Source organism: Apodemus sylvaticus, chromosome 1 (assembly GCF_947179515.1).
Source record: "Apodemus sylvaticus chromosome 1, mApoSyl1.1, whole genome shotgun sequence".
Lineage (NCBI taxonomy): Eukaryota > Metazoa > Chordata > Mammalia > Rodentia > Muridae > Apodemus > Apodemus sylvaticus.
Genome location: NC_067472.1, coordinates 182,221,523 through 182,242,225, shown reverse-complemented (window position 1 = coordinate 182,242,225; position 20,703 = coordinate 182,221,523). Strand labels below are relative to the sequence as shown.

At 54.9% G+C, this 20,703-nt stretch overlaps 1 protein-coding gene across 3 annotated transcripts; it reads right to left on the bottom strand.

Moving 5' to 3' along the window:
- Positions 1-454: 454 nt before the first annotated feature.
- Positions 455-20,636, bottom strand: Kmt2b (lysine methyltransferase 2B). 3 transcript variants are annotated; one of them, XM_052166346.1, is made up of 37 exons: positions 19,974-20,635; positions 18,874-18,946; positions 16,604-18,645; positions 16,298-16,411; positions 16,054-16,204; positions 15,522-15,801; positions 15,290-15,345; positions 14,777-15,055; positions 14,383-14,477; positions 14,009-14,107; positions 13,758-13,871; positions 13,456-13,611; positions 13,265-13,360; positions 12,556-12,673; positions 11,933-12,046; positions 11,589-11,773; positions 11,425-11,514; positions 11,219-11,323; positions 11,008-11,081; positions 10,399-10,514; positions 10,219-10,310; positions 10,001-10,138; positions 8,911-9,069; positions 8,627-8,747; positions 8,470-8,548; positions 8,215-8,375; positions 7,467-7,691; positions 5,945-7,238; positions 5,770-5,859; positions 5,580-5,686; positions 2,304-2,444; positions 2,126-2,200; positions 1,865-2,042; positions 1,517-1,624; positions 1,326-1,409; positions 1,088-1,217; positions 455-1,009 (listed from the first exon to the last, which is right to left on the bottom strand). In XM_052166346.1, exons 1-37 carry the CDS (start codon positions 20,334-20,336, stop codon positions 734-736), a joined length of 8,178 nt encoding a protein of 2,725 aa, XP_052022306.1. In that variant the 5' UTR covers positions 20,337-20,635; the 3' UTR covers positions 455-733. The 3 variants fall into 3 exon arrangements, with proteins under 3 accessions (XP_052022306.1, XP_052022314.1, XP_052022323.1); XM_052166354.1 differs by having other exon boundaries at positions 2,304-2,441; positions 19,974-20,634; XM_052166363.1 differs by lacking the exon at positions 13,265-13,360 and having other exon boundaries at positions 19,974-20,636.
- Between the last annotated feature and the right edge of the window lie 67 nt (positions 20,637-20,703).

Here is a 20,703-nt window from a genome sequence, read left to right as displayed (position 1 = left end):
CATGTACCGCAGGCTGGCCTTGAACCCCATATGAGACTGAAGATGACTTTGAACTCCTAGAATCTAGAACCTGGATCTTCCTGCCTTTATTTACCAAGTGCACATCACCTTTTCAGTTTGTGTGCTGTGGACTTCATACATGATATACAAATATATCAACACTCCTAGCCCTGCCCCACCCAATCTGGCCTCATTAGTGCTTCCTTGATTACAATGGTTACAGAAAAATTGGAGCTTCCACCTGCCTCCAACACCATACGAATCAAACAAGGGTTGACAAGATGACTCATTGGGCAAAATCATTTAACACACAAGCTTGCAGACCTCAATTAGATTTCTGGAACTGAATCTCGAAACTGTTCCTGACCTCTATGGGCATGAGGTAGCACACACACACTAGTAAGCATGCACAAACACATTAGCCACAATAATAAAATCATGGAAAGACCATCTCTCCAAACGCTGACAGACTTTATTGTGGGGGGGGATTCCCACCTGGGACCCCGCCCTCTTAAATAAAAAAGTGCATAGAAAAGAAGGGATTTAGAAACCTTTGTACAATATCTACATCCTGGGTCCCCAGGGAAGGAGGAGGCGGCAATGGCTGGGCAGGCAGGAGGAGTGAAGGCAGGACTCCTGCCCCACTCCAGCCCACGTCCACCAGGAGCAGGAAAGTAGGAGTGAGATACTGAGATTGGGAGCCACAGGCCAGGGCGAGATGGCAGCCATGGCCTCAGTTAAGGAAGCGACGGCAGCGCTTGGCGCCACAGTTGCAGGGCAGCTTGTTGCTGGCGTCCTCGATGGGGAACTTGTAGTCATAGGTGAGCTCCTCACCTCGCAGGATGCGGCGCAAGGCAAAGATGACAATGTGTTTCTGGCCTTCCACATGGATGACACGCGAGAAGCAGTTGGGCTCACATGAGTGGTTGATGAATCGGGCAGCATTGCCATGCATGGTGGCATCCACCACGTCAAAGTCATCCATGCGGAACATGTAGCACCCAATACCCTACAGAAATGGATGAAGGAATCAGCTTTTGGTCAAGGTAGCCCACATCCACTCACCTCAAATGCTCATGACACTGACCTTCCCATCATAGAACTTCTCTCTCTTGTCAGTCAGCACAGAACGAATGACAATGCCAGAGTACTCAATGACCATCTCACCAGCATCGATGTTGCGTTTACAAAACAGGCCTCGTCCATGGATAGCTGATCTGCAGGGCAGAACAAACCCCAGGGAACTCAGGGGACAGGGAGACCAGGCATCATCGTCATGGCACCTATCTGCCCACCCAAGGGGCACCACCCCCAACCCCACTAACCTGTAGACACCCACAGCCTCCTTGGACGTCTTCTTGAGATGACGAAAACGCATGGCCATAGGAAGCTCCAGGCTGGTGGCACGTCTGGTAGAGGACAAAATACCACATCATAAGTTGGTATATAGGAACGGTCAGTCACCCTCTTTAGGCCTCTTTCCGACCAGGCCCAGTACCCCACATGTTCTGCACACCTAGTGGAGCGGAGCTGCACCTCATCCTCTTCTTCATCACAGGTGGCTCCCTCAGGGAGCACGCGGTGCTGGGAGGCCAGGAAGTTGAACATGTCAAAGGTACACTTCCTGCAAGTGGGGAGCAAAGCAGGGGGGTCACAGCCATTCCTTCTGAGGAGATGCTGCCTAGCCATTCTCTGATCTGGGCCAGTATCACCAAGGACTACAGGGCTGAAGATCGTTCCACAGGAGATGGGTGGGATTCACTCTTCTGGTGTGAAGCCTACAGATTACTCTTGCAGTAACCGAGTGTCTCTGTTTCAATCATTTTAGACTTAATTCCCACCCCTGTGCTCCCCAACCACTGACCGGAGATAGACCTCAGCGCGAGCGGCTCCATGGGGATTCAGAGGTGGCTCCTCCTGGCCCTCTCCCTGCTGGTGGTAGCGGAACTTATACTGCTGGCAGTGCTGCGCCCCAGGCAGCTGCTCTGCCAGGAAGATGACAGCATCGTGGTGGATGCCGAGGAGCCGTGCTCCACTCATTCCTGAAAACGGGATGGGAGGGACGTAGCAGTTACATGGAGGGCCCACCTGCCCTGGCTCCCAGGATTCCCAGGGATGGTCTTACCATTAAAGGAGAGCTGGCGGAGCCGCGCATGCCCTCGAGCTTCTTGCACTTTGTCACTCAGAACTTTCCATGCAACTGGAATGAGGAGCCAGAAGTCAGGGTGGGGTATGAGCACTCTCCTCCTCCTCCTCCTCCTCCTCCTCCTCCTCCTCCTCCTCCGCTGCTGCCCACAACTCACCCTCCAAATCCTCTGACTCCACACTGAAGCCATCATCACTGCTGATCTCAAAGCGCAAGTGCGGACCAGCTCGTTTGGGAACCTGGTTTTCTTTGTCCTCTGGGGATGGGGGCTCCTCCTCAGAGCTTGAGGCCTCGCCTGCTTCCATGGGGAGGGAAAAAGGAGGAGAGGGTCACCTTCTAGGACTCAAAAGTCACTGCTGCCAGGCAGGCGGTGCATGCATTTAATCACAGCATTCCAGAGGCAAAGCTAGGTAGATCTCTGAGTTTGAGGCCAGTCTGGTCTACTTAGTGAGTTCCAGGACAGCCAGGGCTACAAAGAGAGGCCTTGTCTCAAAACAAAAGAAAGAGGGGAAGAAAAAACAAAGACCTAGTGCCCCTGGTTCCTAGCTGATATCAATCCCTCCCAGCCCTTGGCACACACACACAGCAGACAGATACTTGTGTCTGTCTTCAATTACCGAGTGAGTCCTATGGCACTCATCTGAATGTTCTAAGGGGCCCTGAAAATTTTTTCCACCAGAGCAGCTGCACGGAAGCATGAGGCCTGGGGTCTGCCAGCTCACTGAAAGCTAGCCCACCATATACACTCTATAATTATTCTTTCCCTGAAACAGACTCTACAGATATTGGAGAATTACTTAAACACAGTTGAATGGATGAATGAATGAATGAATGAATGAATGAATGAATGACTGGGGGAGTACTAGAATCGAAGCCAGAGCCTTGAATGTGCTAGGAAAACAGTCTATCACCAATTTATACCCTAGCTGAAAATACATTAAATTCTTATACAAGTTAAAATGTATAGTTAAAATGTATAGGTGTAGACACATTCAAGTACACTTATAATTACAAACCAGTGGCTCTCAACCTGTGGGTTGTAACCCCTTTAAGGGCAGCATATTTACATGATTACATTAGCAAATTAGATATGAAGAAGCAACAAAATAACCTATGGCTGGAGGTAACCACAACCTAAGGAACTGTATTAAAAGGTCACACGGCATTAGGAGGTTCTAAGCCATTTTAGGGACTTCTGAACTGTCTGTATTTATTCAGTTTTGTTAAGACAGGTCTCACTACATTGTCTAGGTTGGCCTTGAACTTCAGGACTCATCGGACCTCTTCACCTGAGAATTAGCTGGGATCATATAGATATACACCACCTTCAGGAGTCACAAATTGTAAAAACAAAGCAACAGGACTCCTGATGTGGCAGAATTTAATTGTGAGAAGAGTAAGGGCAACCCTGGGGTTTGGGGACTGGACACAGTAACGGTGCCATCAAGTGCCATAATGATGAGGACTATTTGGAGCACGCTAACTGAGCATCTCTCAGAGAATCCCTGTGCCACTTGATAGAGGAGGTGACAGAAGGCACGAGTCAAGTACAAGGACTAGGCCCGGGCTGGAGAAAGTAATGTAGTAACTACAGGACAAAGACAGGATTAAGAGCTTTGAAGTCCCAGAAAGCAGGTTGGGAGAGCATCACAAACACAAGGCCCAGGGCCTGGGAGACACAAATTAGAAGGGTGAAATGAGGCATGACTAGAGGTGATATGATAGGAAAATGTAGGGTCCTGGAAACCAGGGAAGGAAGTATTTCAAGGAGGGAAGTTGGAAAACAGACGTTGCTACCAGTATCTGCAGTGGACACCAAAGTCAAGCACTTCATCTAAGGCAGGGGTGGAGCATGACACAGGAGTAAGGCCCACATGCCCAATCAATCACCACAGCCTGTCTAGCACCCTCTAGTCAGACAACCCTGAGTGCCACACAAGTCAGCTCATCTCCAGGTCCCAAGGCCCTCTACTCCTCCTCACTTCATCTACTGAATAGCCAGGGGCAGCTAAGGAGCCCGTCCCCGTATTCTTTCTCACATTGCTTATCTAACCTGAGCTGTCGAGTGGATATGTATGGGTTCCCACGACCAGGAATGTGCCTGCCATCATCACCATTACACCCCCAGTGCCAGCCACACCAAAGCCTCTCAGCTAAGCAGCCTCAGTCCACTGCTCTACTGTGGTGTGTAGAGCCTACCTCTATGTACTGAGAGAACCCAACACCTGGGTGGGACTGGTTCACTACAAACCCAGTCTGTCTGCTAGATCACTCAGCTGCTTCACAGAGTGACCCCAGAGGCCAACACAGAGCCTCACTTCTAGTCTGTCTAGCAGTCAAACCACTCAAGCACCCACCTGTGACTCAACCTGCACGTACACCTGCCAGCTCTCTCCCATCCCAGGAGCTACCTGCTCAAAGCCATCACTGTCCTCCCATGCCCTTTTCCTCAACCAGCACCCTCCCCCACTCTCATCAGCTTTGAAGCTGCAGCCCTCACAGCCTCAAGCTCTCTGACCTGCTGCCCGACCTCCTCCTGATCCTTAGCTCAGCTTCTTGGCTAGCTGCCTGGGTGCTGCTCTGGCCTCTCACCAGCCACTATCTCCAACATCCTACCCACCCCATGCCACCTGCTCATGCACTCTGCCAATCCAGGATTCAGGCCTGCTCTGGTGGCTCACTGTGGCAGGTGAACTGCTGACGGCTCCATTCCTGGCCTCTGGAACATCAGCCTTTTCTAATCTTCCTACTGTTCCTGCCTCTCACTTGGGTCCTAGGGCTCCACCCTCCCTGGGTGGCCCTGACCTATTGGCTTTGTTAGGCACTAACACTCTGATCCCAACCATCAGATGAACCCCTACCCTGGCCCCTACAGCTGTACAAAGCCCAGCCCTTTGAGCTGTTGCTTTTCCTCAGTGTTTTCCTTCCTTCTGTTGTGAGATAAGGTCGTACTATGTAGCTCAGACTACACCTGAATCTGAATCAAATCTGGCTCAGCTACAGCTACAAGCATACATTTCTAAGTCTGATCTCTGTTTTGGTGTTTTGAGACAGGGTTTCTCTATGGAGCCCTGTTCATCCTGGAACTCCATCTCTAGGCTGATCTTAAACCTACAGAGACTTCCTTGCCTCTGCTCCCCAAGTGAAGGACTTAAAAGGTGTGTGCCACCACCTCCCAGATACTGAGTTCTAACACTTAATTCTGCTGTCATGAGGCCAGGAGCTCCCTAACAGTATGTAACTCTAGCACCTAGCCTTGGGTTTCTACCAATGAGTGTATGTAGAGTTTTTTGTTGTTGTTTTCTAGTGTCAAAAAAATGAACCCAATTAGCCCATGGTGTGTGCTGTGTTTTGAGTGAACTAATCCAGGTTCTGTCAGTCACCACGGGGCCAAGCACGCAAGGAGGCAGTGAGAGGAAAGGCTGGTCTCTACCTGAGTAGTGATGCCACTGGGACTCAAACAGGAAGTCTGAGGGACCATCAAGGGCCCGGGAAGGAGCTTCTGGGAATGGCAGCAAAGGACACCGGTCCTGGGGGCACCTGTCAACAAAGACCTGTCAGGAGGCAAAACTTCCTGGGGCGGGGGTATCCAGAGCCTCCAGGGAGGGGACCTGGTCACTCACCCAGGGCTTTCCGCCTCAGGGTGTTCCCCAGGATTGTTCAGGTCCAGAACTCCACGTACTGTGGGCGTTTTCATCCGAACACGACTGAACCTGAAAAGCAGCACAGAAAGCCCACGTCTTCCTTCTCCTGTCTCCCTCCCCAGCCTGCCAACCCCAGCCTTGGAGCCACACTTACCCACTGCCACTGCTCCCTGGCACAGGATGGGTATCCTCCAAGGACTCTCCATCTTCATCCAGCCGGGGAGCTTTGTTTGGGGGAGGAACTGGAGGGGATCGGCCAGAGAAGGTGGAGACCCTTTTGACGCGGATGGCCTGACGTGGCGGGCTGGGGGGCCCACTGCTAAACACCAGTGTTAGTGGGGGTGGCGGTGGAGGTGGGGCAGGCCGGACCACTCCTACCCCTACCACTGGTAACACACTGAGCAGGGGTCCTGGGGGCAGAGTCCAGGAGGTAGGGGCTGGTGGGGGAATGATAGGGGGTAGAGGCGGCTGCTTTACTGGGGGTGCAACAGGCTCACCCTCCCCTGCCATCTTCACAAATACTTGCCCCAGCTTGTTGACAAGTATGATCTTGGATGTGGCAGGTTTAGGGGGTTCTGGAGCAGGACCCAGACTCAGTACCCGGACTCCTGGAGCTCCGGGGAGCCAGGCAAATGTCCGGGTGGGGTCAGCTGGGCTAGTGGACAGACTCTGTGGGGGCTGGCTGCCGTTAGCCAAGGGAGGTGCTGAGGGGAGGGAGTCCTCTCTGGGGCCAGCAGCCCCCTCTCCAGGACCCCCTAGGTTCTTCAAAACGAAATCCACAATTTCTGAAGGGAGGTCTTCAGGAGGTCGGGCTCTGTCGCCTGCTGCTCCAAGGACCCCTCCTCGGCCTACTCCTGGTCCTGAAGGAGGAGTCCCCTGTCCCCTGGGCTGCTGGACAGCCTCGGCCTCACTGTCTGTGCCATCATCCACTCCGTCCAGCTGCTCAATTCGGGGTGCTCCAGCAAGGGGACTAGGGGCCAGGGCAGGGCCAGACACCACCGTCACAGGGAAGTGGACATAGCGAGTGCTAGGGCTGGCCTCCTCCTCTGAGCTGTCCCCTGGGCCTCCCTGGCTGCTCCCCACTGCCCCAGCAGCCACAATCTCTTCCTGGAAGGGCTCAGTCCCCAGCAGGCTGGCTGCAAAGTCCAGGTCAGCAGCACTTAGTCCTGACACCACCTCCATGTCTTCAAAGTCTGGGCCCAGGTCTTCAGAGGGTGGTAAGGGAGATGAAGCCAGGTCAGGGGGAGCCAGCTCCCCTGAGGTAGGTGTGAGGGCTGAGGTAGACAGGGGCACCCTGAGCTGAGGGGAAGTTCTGAGAGGAGAGGAGGTCCTCCGGGATGGTGGTAGCCTGGTGGCCAGGGGGCTAGGACGCCGAGATCGCCTGGGGGGAGCTGGAAAGTCCGAGTCTCCCACAGTAGGGATGTGGTGGGTCAGAGAAGATGGACTTCCTGTAAGGAAAATAGTCAATATCAGCAACTCAGCAACTCCAGGTTTCCTAGCTAGCTCTACCAATCTTTTTTTTTTTTTTTTAGGCAGGGTTTCCTCTAGCCCTGGCTGTTCTGGAACTTCCTCTGTAGACCAGGCTGGCCTTGAACCCACAAGGGATCAACCTGCTTATGTACTGGGATTAAAGATGAACGCCACCACTGCCCATCTGCTCTGCCCACCGTGCTTACCTGGGGAGGGCAGAGGACCAAATGAGACACCTCCTAAGGGTCTCCGAGATGGTGAGTAGTTGGGCACTTTGATTCGAGCCCCTGAGAAGGAGCGGGGAGTGGGAGGAGGGCCATTGCTTGAATCTGTCCGCAGTGGGGGATCCAGATTCTGAATGGGTGAGTGGTGTACAGTATCTCCAGGAATCAGGGAATCTGTATCTGGCGGGTCATCATGATTGGGGGGCTCTGAAATGGCAACAACAAGGGAGGTTGGGGGCCCTGTACCAAACGCCCCAACCCATGCCCCAGCAACCATGTCAGTGGCTCACAGCCACTCCAGCTCTAGGGGAACTGCACCCCTGGCCTCCGAGCCTGGGAAACAAGCACATGTAGGCACAAATCCTGACTGTGCCACTGTTATTCTAGAAATAAACCATTTCCCTTGTACATAATGTTGCATAATCTATGTACTCAGCAAGACCAAGCAAACATTAGAAGAGCACAGAGACCTCAGGAAGCCAGCCGTGAACATCCCTATCCCTGTGGCGGGCAGCCTGGTGCTCTTCCTTCACGTCCTGTGAAACGCAGAGCACAGCCCCTGTGGTAGGCTTCAAAGCTTCAAAGCCATCTACCATTGTTTCTGTCATTTCCAGAGAGAAAAGACTAAGTGCATCCTAAAGTTTCTCAACACTTGGAGGGTACAGAGGTGGGGGAACAGCTTTGTGAGGTCCCTGTTTGGAGAAGGGATGAGGCAGTACCCAAGTGTTACCTGAGGAAGGGGTTGGGCTATGCACAATGGTCTGGTTCTCCTCTGCTGCTTCCAAGTGAGCTGGCTCCTCCCTTGGCCCCCACGGGCGATACTCCAGAATTCGGCACCGATACCAGCAGTGCCTCCGAGCATCTACTGTGCTCCAGTACAGGCGGGAGCACCTGGAGCAGACGGACATATGGAACAAGGGTTAGAGAAACCTAGAAACAACAGCCAGCCCTGCAGTCCTCCCCTCATCAGTCCTGGAGTGCTCACTGGTAGCCAATGGGGAAGAGCCGATTCTCAGAGTCTGAGAGATCAGACAGGGTGCCCAGGGAGTTGATTCTCATGGAGCCTACGGTACAAAGGAGAAGTCAAATAGGGTAGTACCAGGTGAGGTCAGAAGCAGTCCGTAAGATAGCAAGAGGCTTACCAATGAGTACATTGATGACATCTGGTTCAAGTCCAGTCAAGAACTTTCGCTTGAAGTTGATGCCCTCAAAGTCCACATAGACTCGCCGAAGAACATCAAAACCATCAGGGGTCACAATCTCCTGGGGGCAGGAAGCAAATGGGGGTTGCTAGATTGGCAGAGGATTGGGGAGCATGAGGGCAAAGCGCTATAGCCAAGGACTCAGCAGTCCAGGGCTCAGCCTATGCCCACAGGGAGCCTGAGACGAGGGAGAGTGGGCAGTGGCCCGCAGCACCCTGGCACACCTTGCCGTCTAGGAGGTCTGTGTGTTTCTGGCAGAAAACCTTCTTGTCATCCTGGAAGATGCAGTAGCTGGCCCGGGCACACATGAAGTGGAAGTTGCTGAGACACGAGGACAGGCAGCAGCCAACTGTGGCTCCAGGCTTGAGGCAGAGCTCACAGCGCTGTCGGAGGAAGGGACTGCTGAGGTGACAACTATGTGGCCCTGTATCACTCAGGACACTGCACAGGCCCTAGCTGGCCCAGCCCCCTACACAGCCTGGGTAGGAAGGGAAACACAGGGCCCAGAAACACAGTCAAGCACACAGTGAGGTGTGGAGCAAGCTACCAGCTCTTCTCGTCGGTACTTGCCACCTTCTCCACAGGAGTCACCACAACAGCCCTCACCGAGGCAGGTCTCTCCAGGACTCCACCAAGGCGCACAGTGAAGAAAGATCCTTTCTTTCTTTTCTGAGACACGGTTTCTCTACACAGCCCTGGCTGTCCCGGAACTCACTCTATAGACCAGGCTAGCCTCAAACTCACAAGACACAAGAGATCATCCCACCTCTGCCTCCCAGAGTACTGGGACTAAGGTGTGTGTCGCGCCTGCTGAGAACAGATTCTGAAGCCTACTTGACTGGGTCAGAGACTGCTTCGTGAGAGAAAGATAACACTGTATGGAAGGTGTCCTACAGAGGTACCGTAGGCTAGGTGAGTAGAGTCCATTTCTTGGGATACAGGCCTAGATCTAGCTAGAGAAGAGGTGCTGCCAGCCGTCAGTGCCAGGGTCTTGAGAAAATACGATTGGGCCACATATGAGAACCTGCCAGCTGGGGCTCAGCAGTCACTGTCCCATTAAGAAAAAAAAGTGGGGGGGATGGGCCGAGAGAATATATCATTGCTCAGTGATAAAAAAAACCCTTGCCTAGAACATATGACACCCCAACTTCAGTTCCCAGCACCACAATAAGAGTAACAAGGATAAGCAGCGGAATGCAAAGACATGTCCCGGAGATCATCACTTAATAAAGGATGAGGTTAGCTCTACACTGAAGGATGAAGTGCCAACCTGTGACCCAAGGGATGCCTGTCTCTCTGAGCCCATGTCCTTACCATCTGCCTTCCACGGGCGACAGCAGCATGGACGTTCTTGAGGGAGCCGTCATTCTCCTCAAATACTTCCGCTGACCAAATGGCACAATTGACATGTGTCCACTCATTCTGCCCAATGTACAGGAGCCGCCCCGCCTCCTGTGGGCAGAGGAGTGGCATGATGGGGACGTTCCCAGGCCCAGGCCCTACAACCGAGAGCTCTGGATAGTAACCTTTACCTTAGAGTCAGCATCCCCATACTTGAGACAGAGTGCACACTGCCGAGGGTCTTCCAGGTGTGAGAATGCGGCTGGGTCCTTGCTCTGGAAAGCTGCAGAAGATATGGGAAGGTAACTGTAAAAGGGTCGGAATCTAGAGCATGACACAACAATCAAGGTTCAGCCCGTGCTTCCCACTACCTGCTGAAGGATCCCCTGGAGGCTGCCCAGATTCTGGGGTCTCTGGTTCCTGTTGTCTCCACTGAGCATAGACATGGTCCAAGGATGGAGGCAACACGGCATTGGGGAGCACTCCGCTGTGGAGACAGGGTTAGCATCTCATGTGTTCAACAGAAGCAACTCAGCTGGAGTCTACCCATGACAGAAGCCCTTTCTTCCCCCCCCTTCCCCCAAAGAAGCCAAGCTCCTCTGTGTCAGTCCCATGTGCTGCTCTCCATGTCAGTCCAGATGTCACCCCTTCCAGGGTACTTTCTCCTCTTACATATCTAGGCCTCCACAACCTTGGGCTTCCACGTCACCACTCTGACCACCTCAGCCATGAGTGTCTGCCTAACCTCCCACGTGAGCTCCCCAAATGCCTTAAAGAAGTAGAAACAAGATAGAGCTAACTACACATGTGCATCTTTGCTAGTTGAGAAGTAACGAGGAAAGCTCACCCTAGCTGCACCACCCTCTTCTTCAGCCTTGACCTGAACCTTACCCTGATCACAGCCTCATCCCTGGAATCCCAAGTGCCCTTGCTTTAGACCTCACTCCTTGGTCCCCCCACAGCCACTCAGCCCAGCTCACTTCGGCAGCCGCGTACTCCGTCGCCAGTACTTAGGATCATGGGCGTCGAACCAACAGAACGCAGACTCTAGCAGCTAGGAAATGGGTTAAGAGGATGAGAAGAGCCGCCTTCCCTCAAGAAGAGCTGGGGGCAGGGTCTCAAGGACACATTCTTTACTCCCTCACCGCCCCCGCCCCACCCGTCACCCTTCAGGTACCACCCAGCACCCACCTTCAGTAGGAGTCCTTTCATTTGGCTTCCAGCCCGGCGCTCTGGAGTCTCTCCTTCTTCTGAATGCCTCATCAAGATGGCCACTACGTCTTCCATGAAGCTGTGCTGTAGGTGAGTTTCTCAGCGTCTCAGTCCTTACCCCAAACTTCAACCCCATCCCAGCTCTGCTCGTGGCAGCCACCTGCTCCTTCCCATCTCGCACTCACCACAGACTTATAGTGACCTTCCTCAAAGCGCTGTCCCACGGCTTGCAAATCACAGGGTCCTGGGTGGAGCTGCTTCCCATCCTGCCCACACTGCAAATGGGGGAAGTCAGAAGGGCTAGGGCTGAGGCCAACTCCACCCACCCTGCGTCTGGGACCCTCCGGACCTGGGTGCACAGCAGCAATGGGCCTGCCACCTTCGAGCTCAACAGGCCCTGGAGCACCTGACGCAGGCCTCCCTGCAGGGCCCCACTCAGGGCCTCTCGCCAGCGGGGCTGTGTTTCCCCAGCACATGGCCCACACGTGTACAACACCGAGTCTGGCAGTCCAGAAAGGATCTCATAGTCTTCATCTAGAAGAGCCAGTGACAAAGGAGACAATGGGTTGGAAAGATGTAAGGGTTCCCAGGAGCCCACAAGGCCCAGGACAGTTAGTGCACATGTCACTCTACAGGCCTGTGGCGGGGACAGGGTCAGTAGAGGGCTGAACCTGTACTCTTTGGTAGTCTCACCTGAGAGTCCCTCACACTTGGCATGCACCCAGTGGTCACACTGTGCACATTGCATCATCTTGCTCTCATAGTCATTGTCTTCATAGCAGCGTGTGCAAATTGGGCAGTAGTTCCCTGGAGGAAGAAGTTAAGAGGCAAAAGTCAGAGCAGCCAGGACTCATCAATGCCTGAGGCTTGCACACATCATCTGACAGCTACATAAGGGGTCTCCCCTCCCCTTCAATCCAAAAGGCTGTTCGTAGACCAAGTCTGTTTTCTCTGTAGCCCTGATATCTTTCATAAGAAAAGGCGTTGTACAGGTGACCAACTGCAGACAGTGCTGGTGTTCACACTGCCAGTGGGAACTTGGGGGTTCTTCCAGGAGGGATGTTAGAGAATGAGTGGGTTCTCAAGCCCTGTCCTGCACTACTCCCAGAGGCACTGCTCTGTGTGCCTTCTTTATCTGCATACTGCAGGACTTTGGATGAATGGTACTGAGTCAAAGGAAAAGTTCTGCAGCTCAAGGGCAGAAAGCTACTAGAATCTTTTCCTTTTGGTGCTGGAGGCCATGAGTGAGGTCCTCTCCTGAGCCTGGCCCACTCTACCAGTCCTCCAAGCCCTGTTGTCCTCCTGCCAGGTCCCACCTTTCTCATAGAGCTCGGTGCACCTGGAGCAGAGGTTGCAGTCTTCAGACCACTCAGCGTCCCAGTTCTTGCCTGGAGTTGCCCCACAGCTCCTACAGCGCACACAGGCAGAACAGATCTGGGGGGGGGGGGGGGAAGAGAAGAAAGCCAGACATCAGGCTGAAGCAGGCTGACAGGTGAGACGGGGAGGACGGGTAGAGGGAAACAGATGAAGAAGGACCAGTACAAGAAATGATGGTGAGGTGGGGTGATGGTGGCGCACGCTTGTAATCCCAGCACTCTGGGAGGCAGAGGCAGGCGGATTTCTGAGTTCCAGGCCAGCCTGGTCTACAGAGTGAGTTCCAGGCCAGCCAGAGCAACACAGAGAAACCCTGTCTCAAAAAAAACCAAAAAAAAAAAACCAAAAAAAAAAACCAAAAAAAAAAAAAAAAAAAAAACCAAAAAAAAACCAAGAAAAAAAAAAACCAAAAAAAAAAAAAAAAGGATGGTAAGAAGGGGGAAGGGGCAGAGCTGGGAGTACTGAGCCCATGAACTCCTAGAGACACTTTATCTACAGCTTGCCTATGTGCACACTGTACAAGGGAATGCTGCCAGTCACTCTCAGAGCAGTGGGCAGCCCTCACATCATTATGAGGGCTTTGGTCAGGTCAACTCTGAGGGTAAGGAACAAGCAGAATGCTAAAACAAGGGACGTGGGCTCATCTCTCACCCAGTTGTGCCGTTTACGTGTGGCCCGGGTTGGGTAGCTAGGTCCCAGGCAGGCTGGGTGGTAAGCATTGCGACAACGATCACATTCCAGGAGTTGCTAGAGGGCAGTGGAGGAGAAAGGAGTGTACAATATACTGTGTAAGAATAGCCCTCCCCCAGGCCTCTCCCTGCCCTGGGCTTCCAGTGCCCCACCTTGGACTGCTTGGACGATCGGCCTCTGCGCCCACAGACATGGCAGAACTTGCAGCGCCTGCAGCACCAGGTGTCACGATGCTGAGGCAAGGGCCGTTCAGCCTCCTCCAGACAGAAGAGGTGGAAAGGATCACAGCAGACTTGGCAAAAGACCAACTAGGAGGAGAAAGGAAATGATAGACAGTGTGAGGCTGGACAGCCAAAAGATGATCCCTGGCTAAGGGATCAAGAGGTCAAGGTCAGGAAAGGCAAATGGAGAATTGACTGTCTTTTTTTTTTTTTTTAAAGGGCAAAGCACCAACCTCATGGAGGCCTTTGCTAGCACACAGCAGACACACCATCGGCGGCCCCCCTGGTACGGAAGTAAGCACACTGAGACCACCCATAAGCCACACGTTGTCTATGTTGCAATCCTCCTGGGGTGAGAGAGGACACAGGATTGGAAAGCAGCCAGGAACACAAGTCAGATACATGTTGAAAGCTCAGATTACTCGCAACACAATCAAGAAGTTTTGTCCAGTGCAGGCTCTACAAGTGGCCCTCAACCCTGTACCTTAAAATCTACTCGGACCCGGTGCACACCATCAGGAGACTTCTGCTTGCCAGTCCAGCCATTGGGAAAAGAGGCAAAGGGGCCGGGGGCTAAAGCATCCTGAGGAGGACATGGAGTTGTCAAAAGATGCCAAGCCCGCCCTCTGCAGACTCCTCCTCACTGGCCTCCCCCAACTTGCCAGACCTGCCTTTGCCCAGAACCCATTTGGCTTTCCAGAAAGGCAAGGCCTGCCTCATCCCTCAGGACCTGTCCTCTGGTGAGGACACACCACGACACTCAGGTGTGCCCATCACCCTGACTTGCCAGGTAGCTCCTGGAGAGCAGGAGCCATGCCTCACACAGGGCTTGGGGTTCTCGGAGCGGGCCGTGCTGACCTTGTCCAGGCGCCTTCGGGCCTTGAGCTGCAACACAGGCTGCAGGGTGGGTTTGCGGGGCCGACTCTGCTCCTCAGGTTCTAGTACTGGCAGCTCTAGGCAGGACACAGGACAGCTGACCCTTCCTATGCCAGGTCCTCTACCCATCTGCACCTACGTTCGTTCCCAAGGCTTCCTCCAACCAGGGCTCAGAAGGAAGACCTTTGGTGAGTACTGAACACACCAACTGTGTGTTCCCCAAGAACAACCTCCTCCTTTGTTCCCAGCAACCCTCTTGGACAGACTGTGGAGTCCTGTCCCTTCTAAGCTTAAGACACAGAGGACCTTGGATCCCACCCCAAGAATGGCCAAAAGGAAAAGAGTCACAAAACAAACTGCTTAACTGAGAGCATACCATGTTCTCTGGGGGTGCGACGTCTTGGAGCAGGGGGACCCCCGGGCTCTGAGTCATCTGAGTCCTCGAAGACATCATAGGAGGGCCGCTGTTTGACGCAGCGTCGGGCTGACTTGCGCTGCAGTAGGAGGGAGTCCTGCTCCTCGGGCCCGGGAGTGGCCCCCACCTCCTCCCGGGGCCCCCCAGCTCCCGCCCCCCGGCGTGGGCCTGGAGGACCAGGGGAGGCCTCAGGAGATTCATCGGAATCCCAGGGCAACAGCGTCTTCACTATCGTCCGGCCTGTGGGAACAGGGGACTTGGTAGGATTTGAGCTCAGCCAGGGACATGGGCACCAGGACAAAGGAAAGCCAGAAAAATACAGCACAAAAGAAAGAATGCAGGACAGGTTTAAGCTCTGCTAAAAAAGGACATGTGTCAAATGCAAAGGCACAAGTGGAAAGCAAAGAAACATAGCCTCTGCCACCCCACTATCTACAGAGGTTTTATGAAGAAACACTCTTCAAACCTTATTACCTTTTTTTGCCAGCCGCTCCATCTTCCGAGCCTCTATCTTGTCACACTTCCGGTATCTGGGGAGGGGAGCAGCACGTCACCAGGGTAGGGGACTGGTGGTCTGGGGGAAGAGAGGAAGCTCTCCACAAGGATGCCAATCCCACTGCTCTAGCTGGGCAGAAGAGGGGCTGGGACAAGAGGCTCAGGTGACTGACAACCCCACAGGACCAGAGGCTACACTCCAGCTACTTACACACAGCACTGCTTCTTAGTGTTGGGACCCCCAAATTTAGGTTTATCCAAGCAGTTGACACAAGAGCCACAGTCCTGCACACGCAAGCAACCCCGACAGTGCCCACAACGAGCCATTCTCATCTTCTTGCCATGGTGGGAAGGCAGTGACCGCCGTGGTGTGTGGGCCAGGGCCCCTGCAGACCCTGTAGGCTCCGAGTCTCCCCCAGGCCCTGCAGACTCCACCTTTTCCCGCTGGGATCGGGAAGGGACACTCTCAGTCTCTGATGCTGATGACGTATCTATTGCAGCAGATGGAGGGGAGACAGAGCCACAAAGCCACTAGGTATCCTACCTCATTTTCCTACTTTCCCTCTGCTTTTCCACACTGATTGACTCTAGGTGCTCTGGACCTAACCAGGTTTGTCCAAGATTTCACAGCACGACAACCCGTCTGCCCCTACAACCCATCCATTCCCGCTAAGCTCCCTGGTGCTCTTGCTCATGCACAAACCTTATTTGTCCTCAAGCCTCCCACTACACAAGTCCCCTACCCTCGGTGGCGAGGTCCTGCCGATCCCGGAGAGGGAGGGCACTGAGGCGGGGTACGTCTTCAGGCACCATGGCCCGAGCCTGACCCAAAGCCACAGCAGCATGACGGCAGACATGTTTGATTCGGGGGCCTTGTACAGGTGACTCGGGGCCCTGGGAGAGGAAAAACCAGGAAGAGGTGTGGGAAATGGGTCCATATGGTTCTGTAGCCAGCCTTCTTCAGAAGACCCTCCTCTCACTGCATACCGAGGCTCGCTCTCTCTTAGCTTCCATAGATTCATCTTCAGACCTGACACAGCCTCTGTCTGGGGTTTGTTTGACAGTTCCCACAGCCTCCTCGGTTTGTGCTGCAGGGCTTGGCTGGTAGAGGGAATTAACAGGGTCAGGGGCTGCAAAGTGACAACCACACAGGGCAACAGGAGAGGGGAGGGATGGGATCAGGGTAGAAACAGATGGAGATAAAGGGAAACTGGTCCTGCATGTTCCTGTTAAACACGAGGGAGGCAGCTGTACAGACTGTGTCCAAGAACCTGCTCAAAGTACCACACTTACCGGCATGGAAGCTGCCACTTTCTGCTGTTGCTGTTGATCGATCTTGAATAACTGCACCTTAGCTCTCTTAAGAAGGCTAAACATTTTTTCCTCCACCCCAGATAGTGGCAGGGGACCCAGACTTGCAACATGGGCCTTTTCCAGTGGTGGCGTGTGCTGTGGTGATGGAGGTGGCTGAGCTTGTGGTTGCTGTGGTGGTAGTGCCTGGAGTAGGAGCTGGGTCTGCGGGGTCTGCTGGAGCTGAGGTTGAGGCTGCTGCCCTTCGCTCAGAGCTGGAGCTCCGTGGGGTGGCACCTCAACTTTAACAGGAGTGGTGACCACAGGGACAAAACGAGGCAAGCTGAGGTGGTTGGTCCGCCCCGCTGCCCTAGGCTCAGGCTCAGCTGGAGAGTCATCAGCAGGAGGCAGTTCTGGCTCAGGGGTTTCGGGAGCCCCGAGAGGAGGAGGAGTGAGCACCGATTCATAGATCTTCAGGTGGGCTTCGCTTGGGGTGAACTGAGGGGCCCGGAGGAGTAGGGGCCTCCGGGAGGGAGTGGCAGGGGCAGGTGGTGGAGATGGGGCTGGTGGAGGAGCAGGTGGAGGCGGCGGCAGCTCCCGGGTTAGTGAGGTCCAGCGAAAGGTGGGTTCCCTTAGGATAGACCGTCTCTTCTCAGGGAGTGGGAGTGGGGTCGATGGGGGAGTTGGGACACGAGGTGGAGAAGAGACTGGTGCTGGTCCCTGGGGAGCAGGTGGGGAGGTTGCAACAGGAGGTCGACCAAGACAAGCCTCCACCTTTGGAGGTTTGGGAGGGTCTTCATCCATAAATCGCCGGGGTGTCTTGATAACACGGGAGGAGCGAGCACTCACTACAGGCATAATAAACTGCCGTATATTCTTTAAGAAGGTGGTACTTTTGGGGACCACAGCAGGACTGTCTTCCAAAGGGCTTCCTGTGGTGGTGCTGGTGCTGGTGCTGGGGTTTGGAGAGGGAGAAAGGGTGCCCTCTGGTCCTGACCGAGCAGCTTCCCGCTCTGCCCGCTGGCTAGGAGTCAGGGGAGGCCTGCCCCTCTTCCTAGAGCATGTAGTTGGGACAAGAGGAGGAGACTCTTCCTGCTTCTCTGGGACTGGATATGGGGGAGGGGAAAGTGGGGGAGGAGGAGAACCTGGGGGTGGTAGAGGGGATGCTGGAGGTGGAGGAGATGTTGAAGGGGGTGGTGGTGGAGGAGGTGGTGAAGGGACCGGAGGAGTCAACAGTGGGGATGGAAGCTTTGCCTCTTCCTTCTCCTTGGCTGGCATCACTTCTTCCTCAACCACAGCTCTCTCAGTCTCCTCCTCTTCCTCTTGTTTATTGTTAGCCTTATTGTCATCTTCTTTTTCTTCCTTCTCTACTCCCTCCTCCTCCTCCTTCTCCTCCTCCAGTTTCTGCTCCTGCTTCTTTCTACACGAGCCCCTTTCCTGTTCATCTCCATCTCTTCTTTGGGGGGCATCCTGCCAGCTTTCCCCACGGTGACCATGACCCTGACCTGATTCTAGTTCCTGGGACAATTGTCCCATCTTCACTTTCTTGGCCTTGGAAACAAACTTGATCATAAGGGGAAGTCCTCCTCGGCCTCTGCCCCTGCCTCCACGGCCTCCTCTCCCAGGCTGTCCTCCACGTTTGGGGGTTCCAGGTCCTGGACCAGGTCCCTCCTTGCACTTCCAACTGCCAGCTTTGTTCTTCACTGGAACCACAGGAGGCGGAGGCTCGGGTTTGGGGATTGTCACTGCCGCTTCTGCTACCACTACTGCTTGCTGCTTTTTCCGGCAGGGGCCAGCTGGCCGTCCTGGGGGCCTTCCCCGAGACCGACGGGGAGTAGAGGGTTCACGTGCCCGTGCCCGACTCCGGGGGGGTTGGGGTGCTTGGGACCGCCGGAGAAGTTCAGTCAGTGCCTGCACCATCCGTTCTGTGCCCTCCTCACCCCGTTTCCGAGTAGGGGCCTTTGGGGGGACAGGAGCCACATCTGCTAGGCGAGGAGGAAGGGGGGTCGTCTTATGCTTGCGGCCCCGACCCCGAGGGGCTCGACCTAAAAGGAGAACAGTTGTGGGGAGGTGGGTCAAGCTGGCCCTGTAGTCTTAAGGAAAGCACCCCAGAAGGGCAGGATACTAAACTAAGTCTTACTTGTCTGTTTCCCCACAGCCCAGGCTACCTTGGACTGAACACAGGACACTCAGTAACTGGTGGAGACTAGCTAAACACAAAGGGCAAGAACCTTCCCGTAACACTAGAGAGGTAGAGTTTCCCCATCACTCACCTCGCTGGGACCGAAGCGCAGAGCGCAGGGAACTGGGGGCCACATCTTCATCTGAATGAAAACCCTGAAACTCCTGATTTAGGGGACCAAGGGTGAAGGGGAGAAACAGCAGTCAGTGCCAAAGCCCTGGTTCCATCTGGGTTTCAGGTGTTGCAGATATGATCTGATAGTTGCTTCCACCTTACCATAATCCTCCTTATTTATCAAAGAACTTATAAGACTGAGGCAAGGTCAGAAGGAATAAAGCAAGGTACAAGGCATTCTTGAACCAGACCAGACCAGCACAGCCATCAGTAAATCACTAGCCCAGAAAACACTAGCGGGTCTCCTCGAGTTAACCAATAGGCATTACAATGAGGGCTAATTCCAACTTAAAACAAAGTAGGTCCTCCACTTACACCCTTGCAGGGCATTCCTAAATGGGGAGTGTTTGGGGGAGATGAGAGGTGGAGCAGATGGTTTATCATATTAGAATCCACTCTGAGCCCTCAAAGGACAGCTAGCTCTCCTAAGCAATGTAATCCATACACTCCTGCCTTTTCCAAAAGGCTGAGAGGGATAAACCATGACTGCACTCACTCCATACTCAAGACTCAGCATTCATTCTATCCCTCTTCGATCCGTTCCTAAGAAGCCTCCACCACTCTTAGAACCAGAGAGCAACTGGGCGCTGGTAAAACCAGGGATATGTCGCTGATTTTAAGGGCCAAGGAGGTAGCCTGCAAGGAAGAGCCCAGGAGGCTCCAGCCTTGGTCAATTGAGGCCACGCTGCTGCTGTCAACCACCACTGGTCCGGCATGCAATCCCTATGGCCTCTTCACCCACTCCTGGCCTGTTCTGCCATTGCTACCGCGAAAGATCAGCTCAGGACACCAATTGGACTTGCTTAGAGTCCAGGCGTCTAGCTGCAGTCAGGGTTTCTCTGACCACTTTCAAAGGCCCTAGTCACCCGAAAGCTCCACGCAGCCTGCTTCCTTCATGCTTATTTCCAGGAGCCCCGAGAATCCCACTTGTCCACAAGTGCTCCGGAGCTATCCGGAGCCCTGCAAGCCCCTGGCCTCCGCCCCACCCGGCGCTGGAGACACCTCCGACCGCCTCACCTCCTCCTCGGATTCCCCGTCACTGCTCTCTTCCTCCGGCATGCAGCCTCGGTTCGGGCCCCAGCCCCGGCCCCGGCCGCGGCCCCGGCCTCGCTGAACTCGCGCACCAGCCCACAGGCGACGGAGCCGGCGCAGGCCCCGGCGGAGACCCAGCAAACGGAGCAGGGCCGTGTCCTCCCCGGGCTCGGCTCCTCCCGGCCCCGCCGCGCCGCCGCCGCGCCGCAGGGCTACCCGCACTCTTTCGGCTCCGCTGCCTCGGCCGCCGCGGCCCCCGCCCCCGCCGGAACCCCGCGGCCGGCCCGGGAAGCGGCCCCGTGCAGAGCCAGGCCCGGGGCAACTGCCGCCGCCCGCCGCCGCCGCCATCTTGGCACCGTGAGAGGGGCCGGGGAGGCGGGGGGAGGGGTGGCCCGTGCGCAGGGCCGGGGGGAGGGGAGAAGAGGAGGGGCAAAGCGGGGCGGCTGCGGCTCACGACAACAACTAGCGTCGCTGTGGGGCGGGCAGGAGCCGGGGGCTGGGCTGGCCACGCGCGGGGCACCACGGGAGCAGGAGTCCTGGGCCGGTGGGCCGTCACCCTCAAGCCGCACCTGAAGAGCGGACCCCGCGTCTCGGCCTGAGAGCGGGAGGCGCAAGGTCTTCTGGGAAATGTAGTCCAGTCGCCTTGCTCCTTCCGCCGACAGCTGGGGCGCGAGAACTGGGAATACGGGCTTGGCGGCAGAGACCGGGAGAGCCA

Coding starts and splice junctions, on each gene's coding strand:
- Kmt2b (XM_052166346.1), bottom strand. CDS start 20,336: ATGGCGGCGGCGGCGGGCGGCGGCAGTTGCCCCGGGCCTGGCTCTGCA. Junction 13,612..13,757: donor CTAGCAAAGGCCTCCATGAG/GTTGGTGCTTTG, acceptor TTCTCCTCCTAG/TTGGTCTTTTGCCAAGTCTG. Junction 1,625..1,864: donor CGCGCTGAGGTCTATCTCCG/GTCAGTGGTTGG, acceptor CCCCACTTGCAG/GAAGTGTACCTTTGACATGT.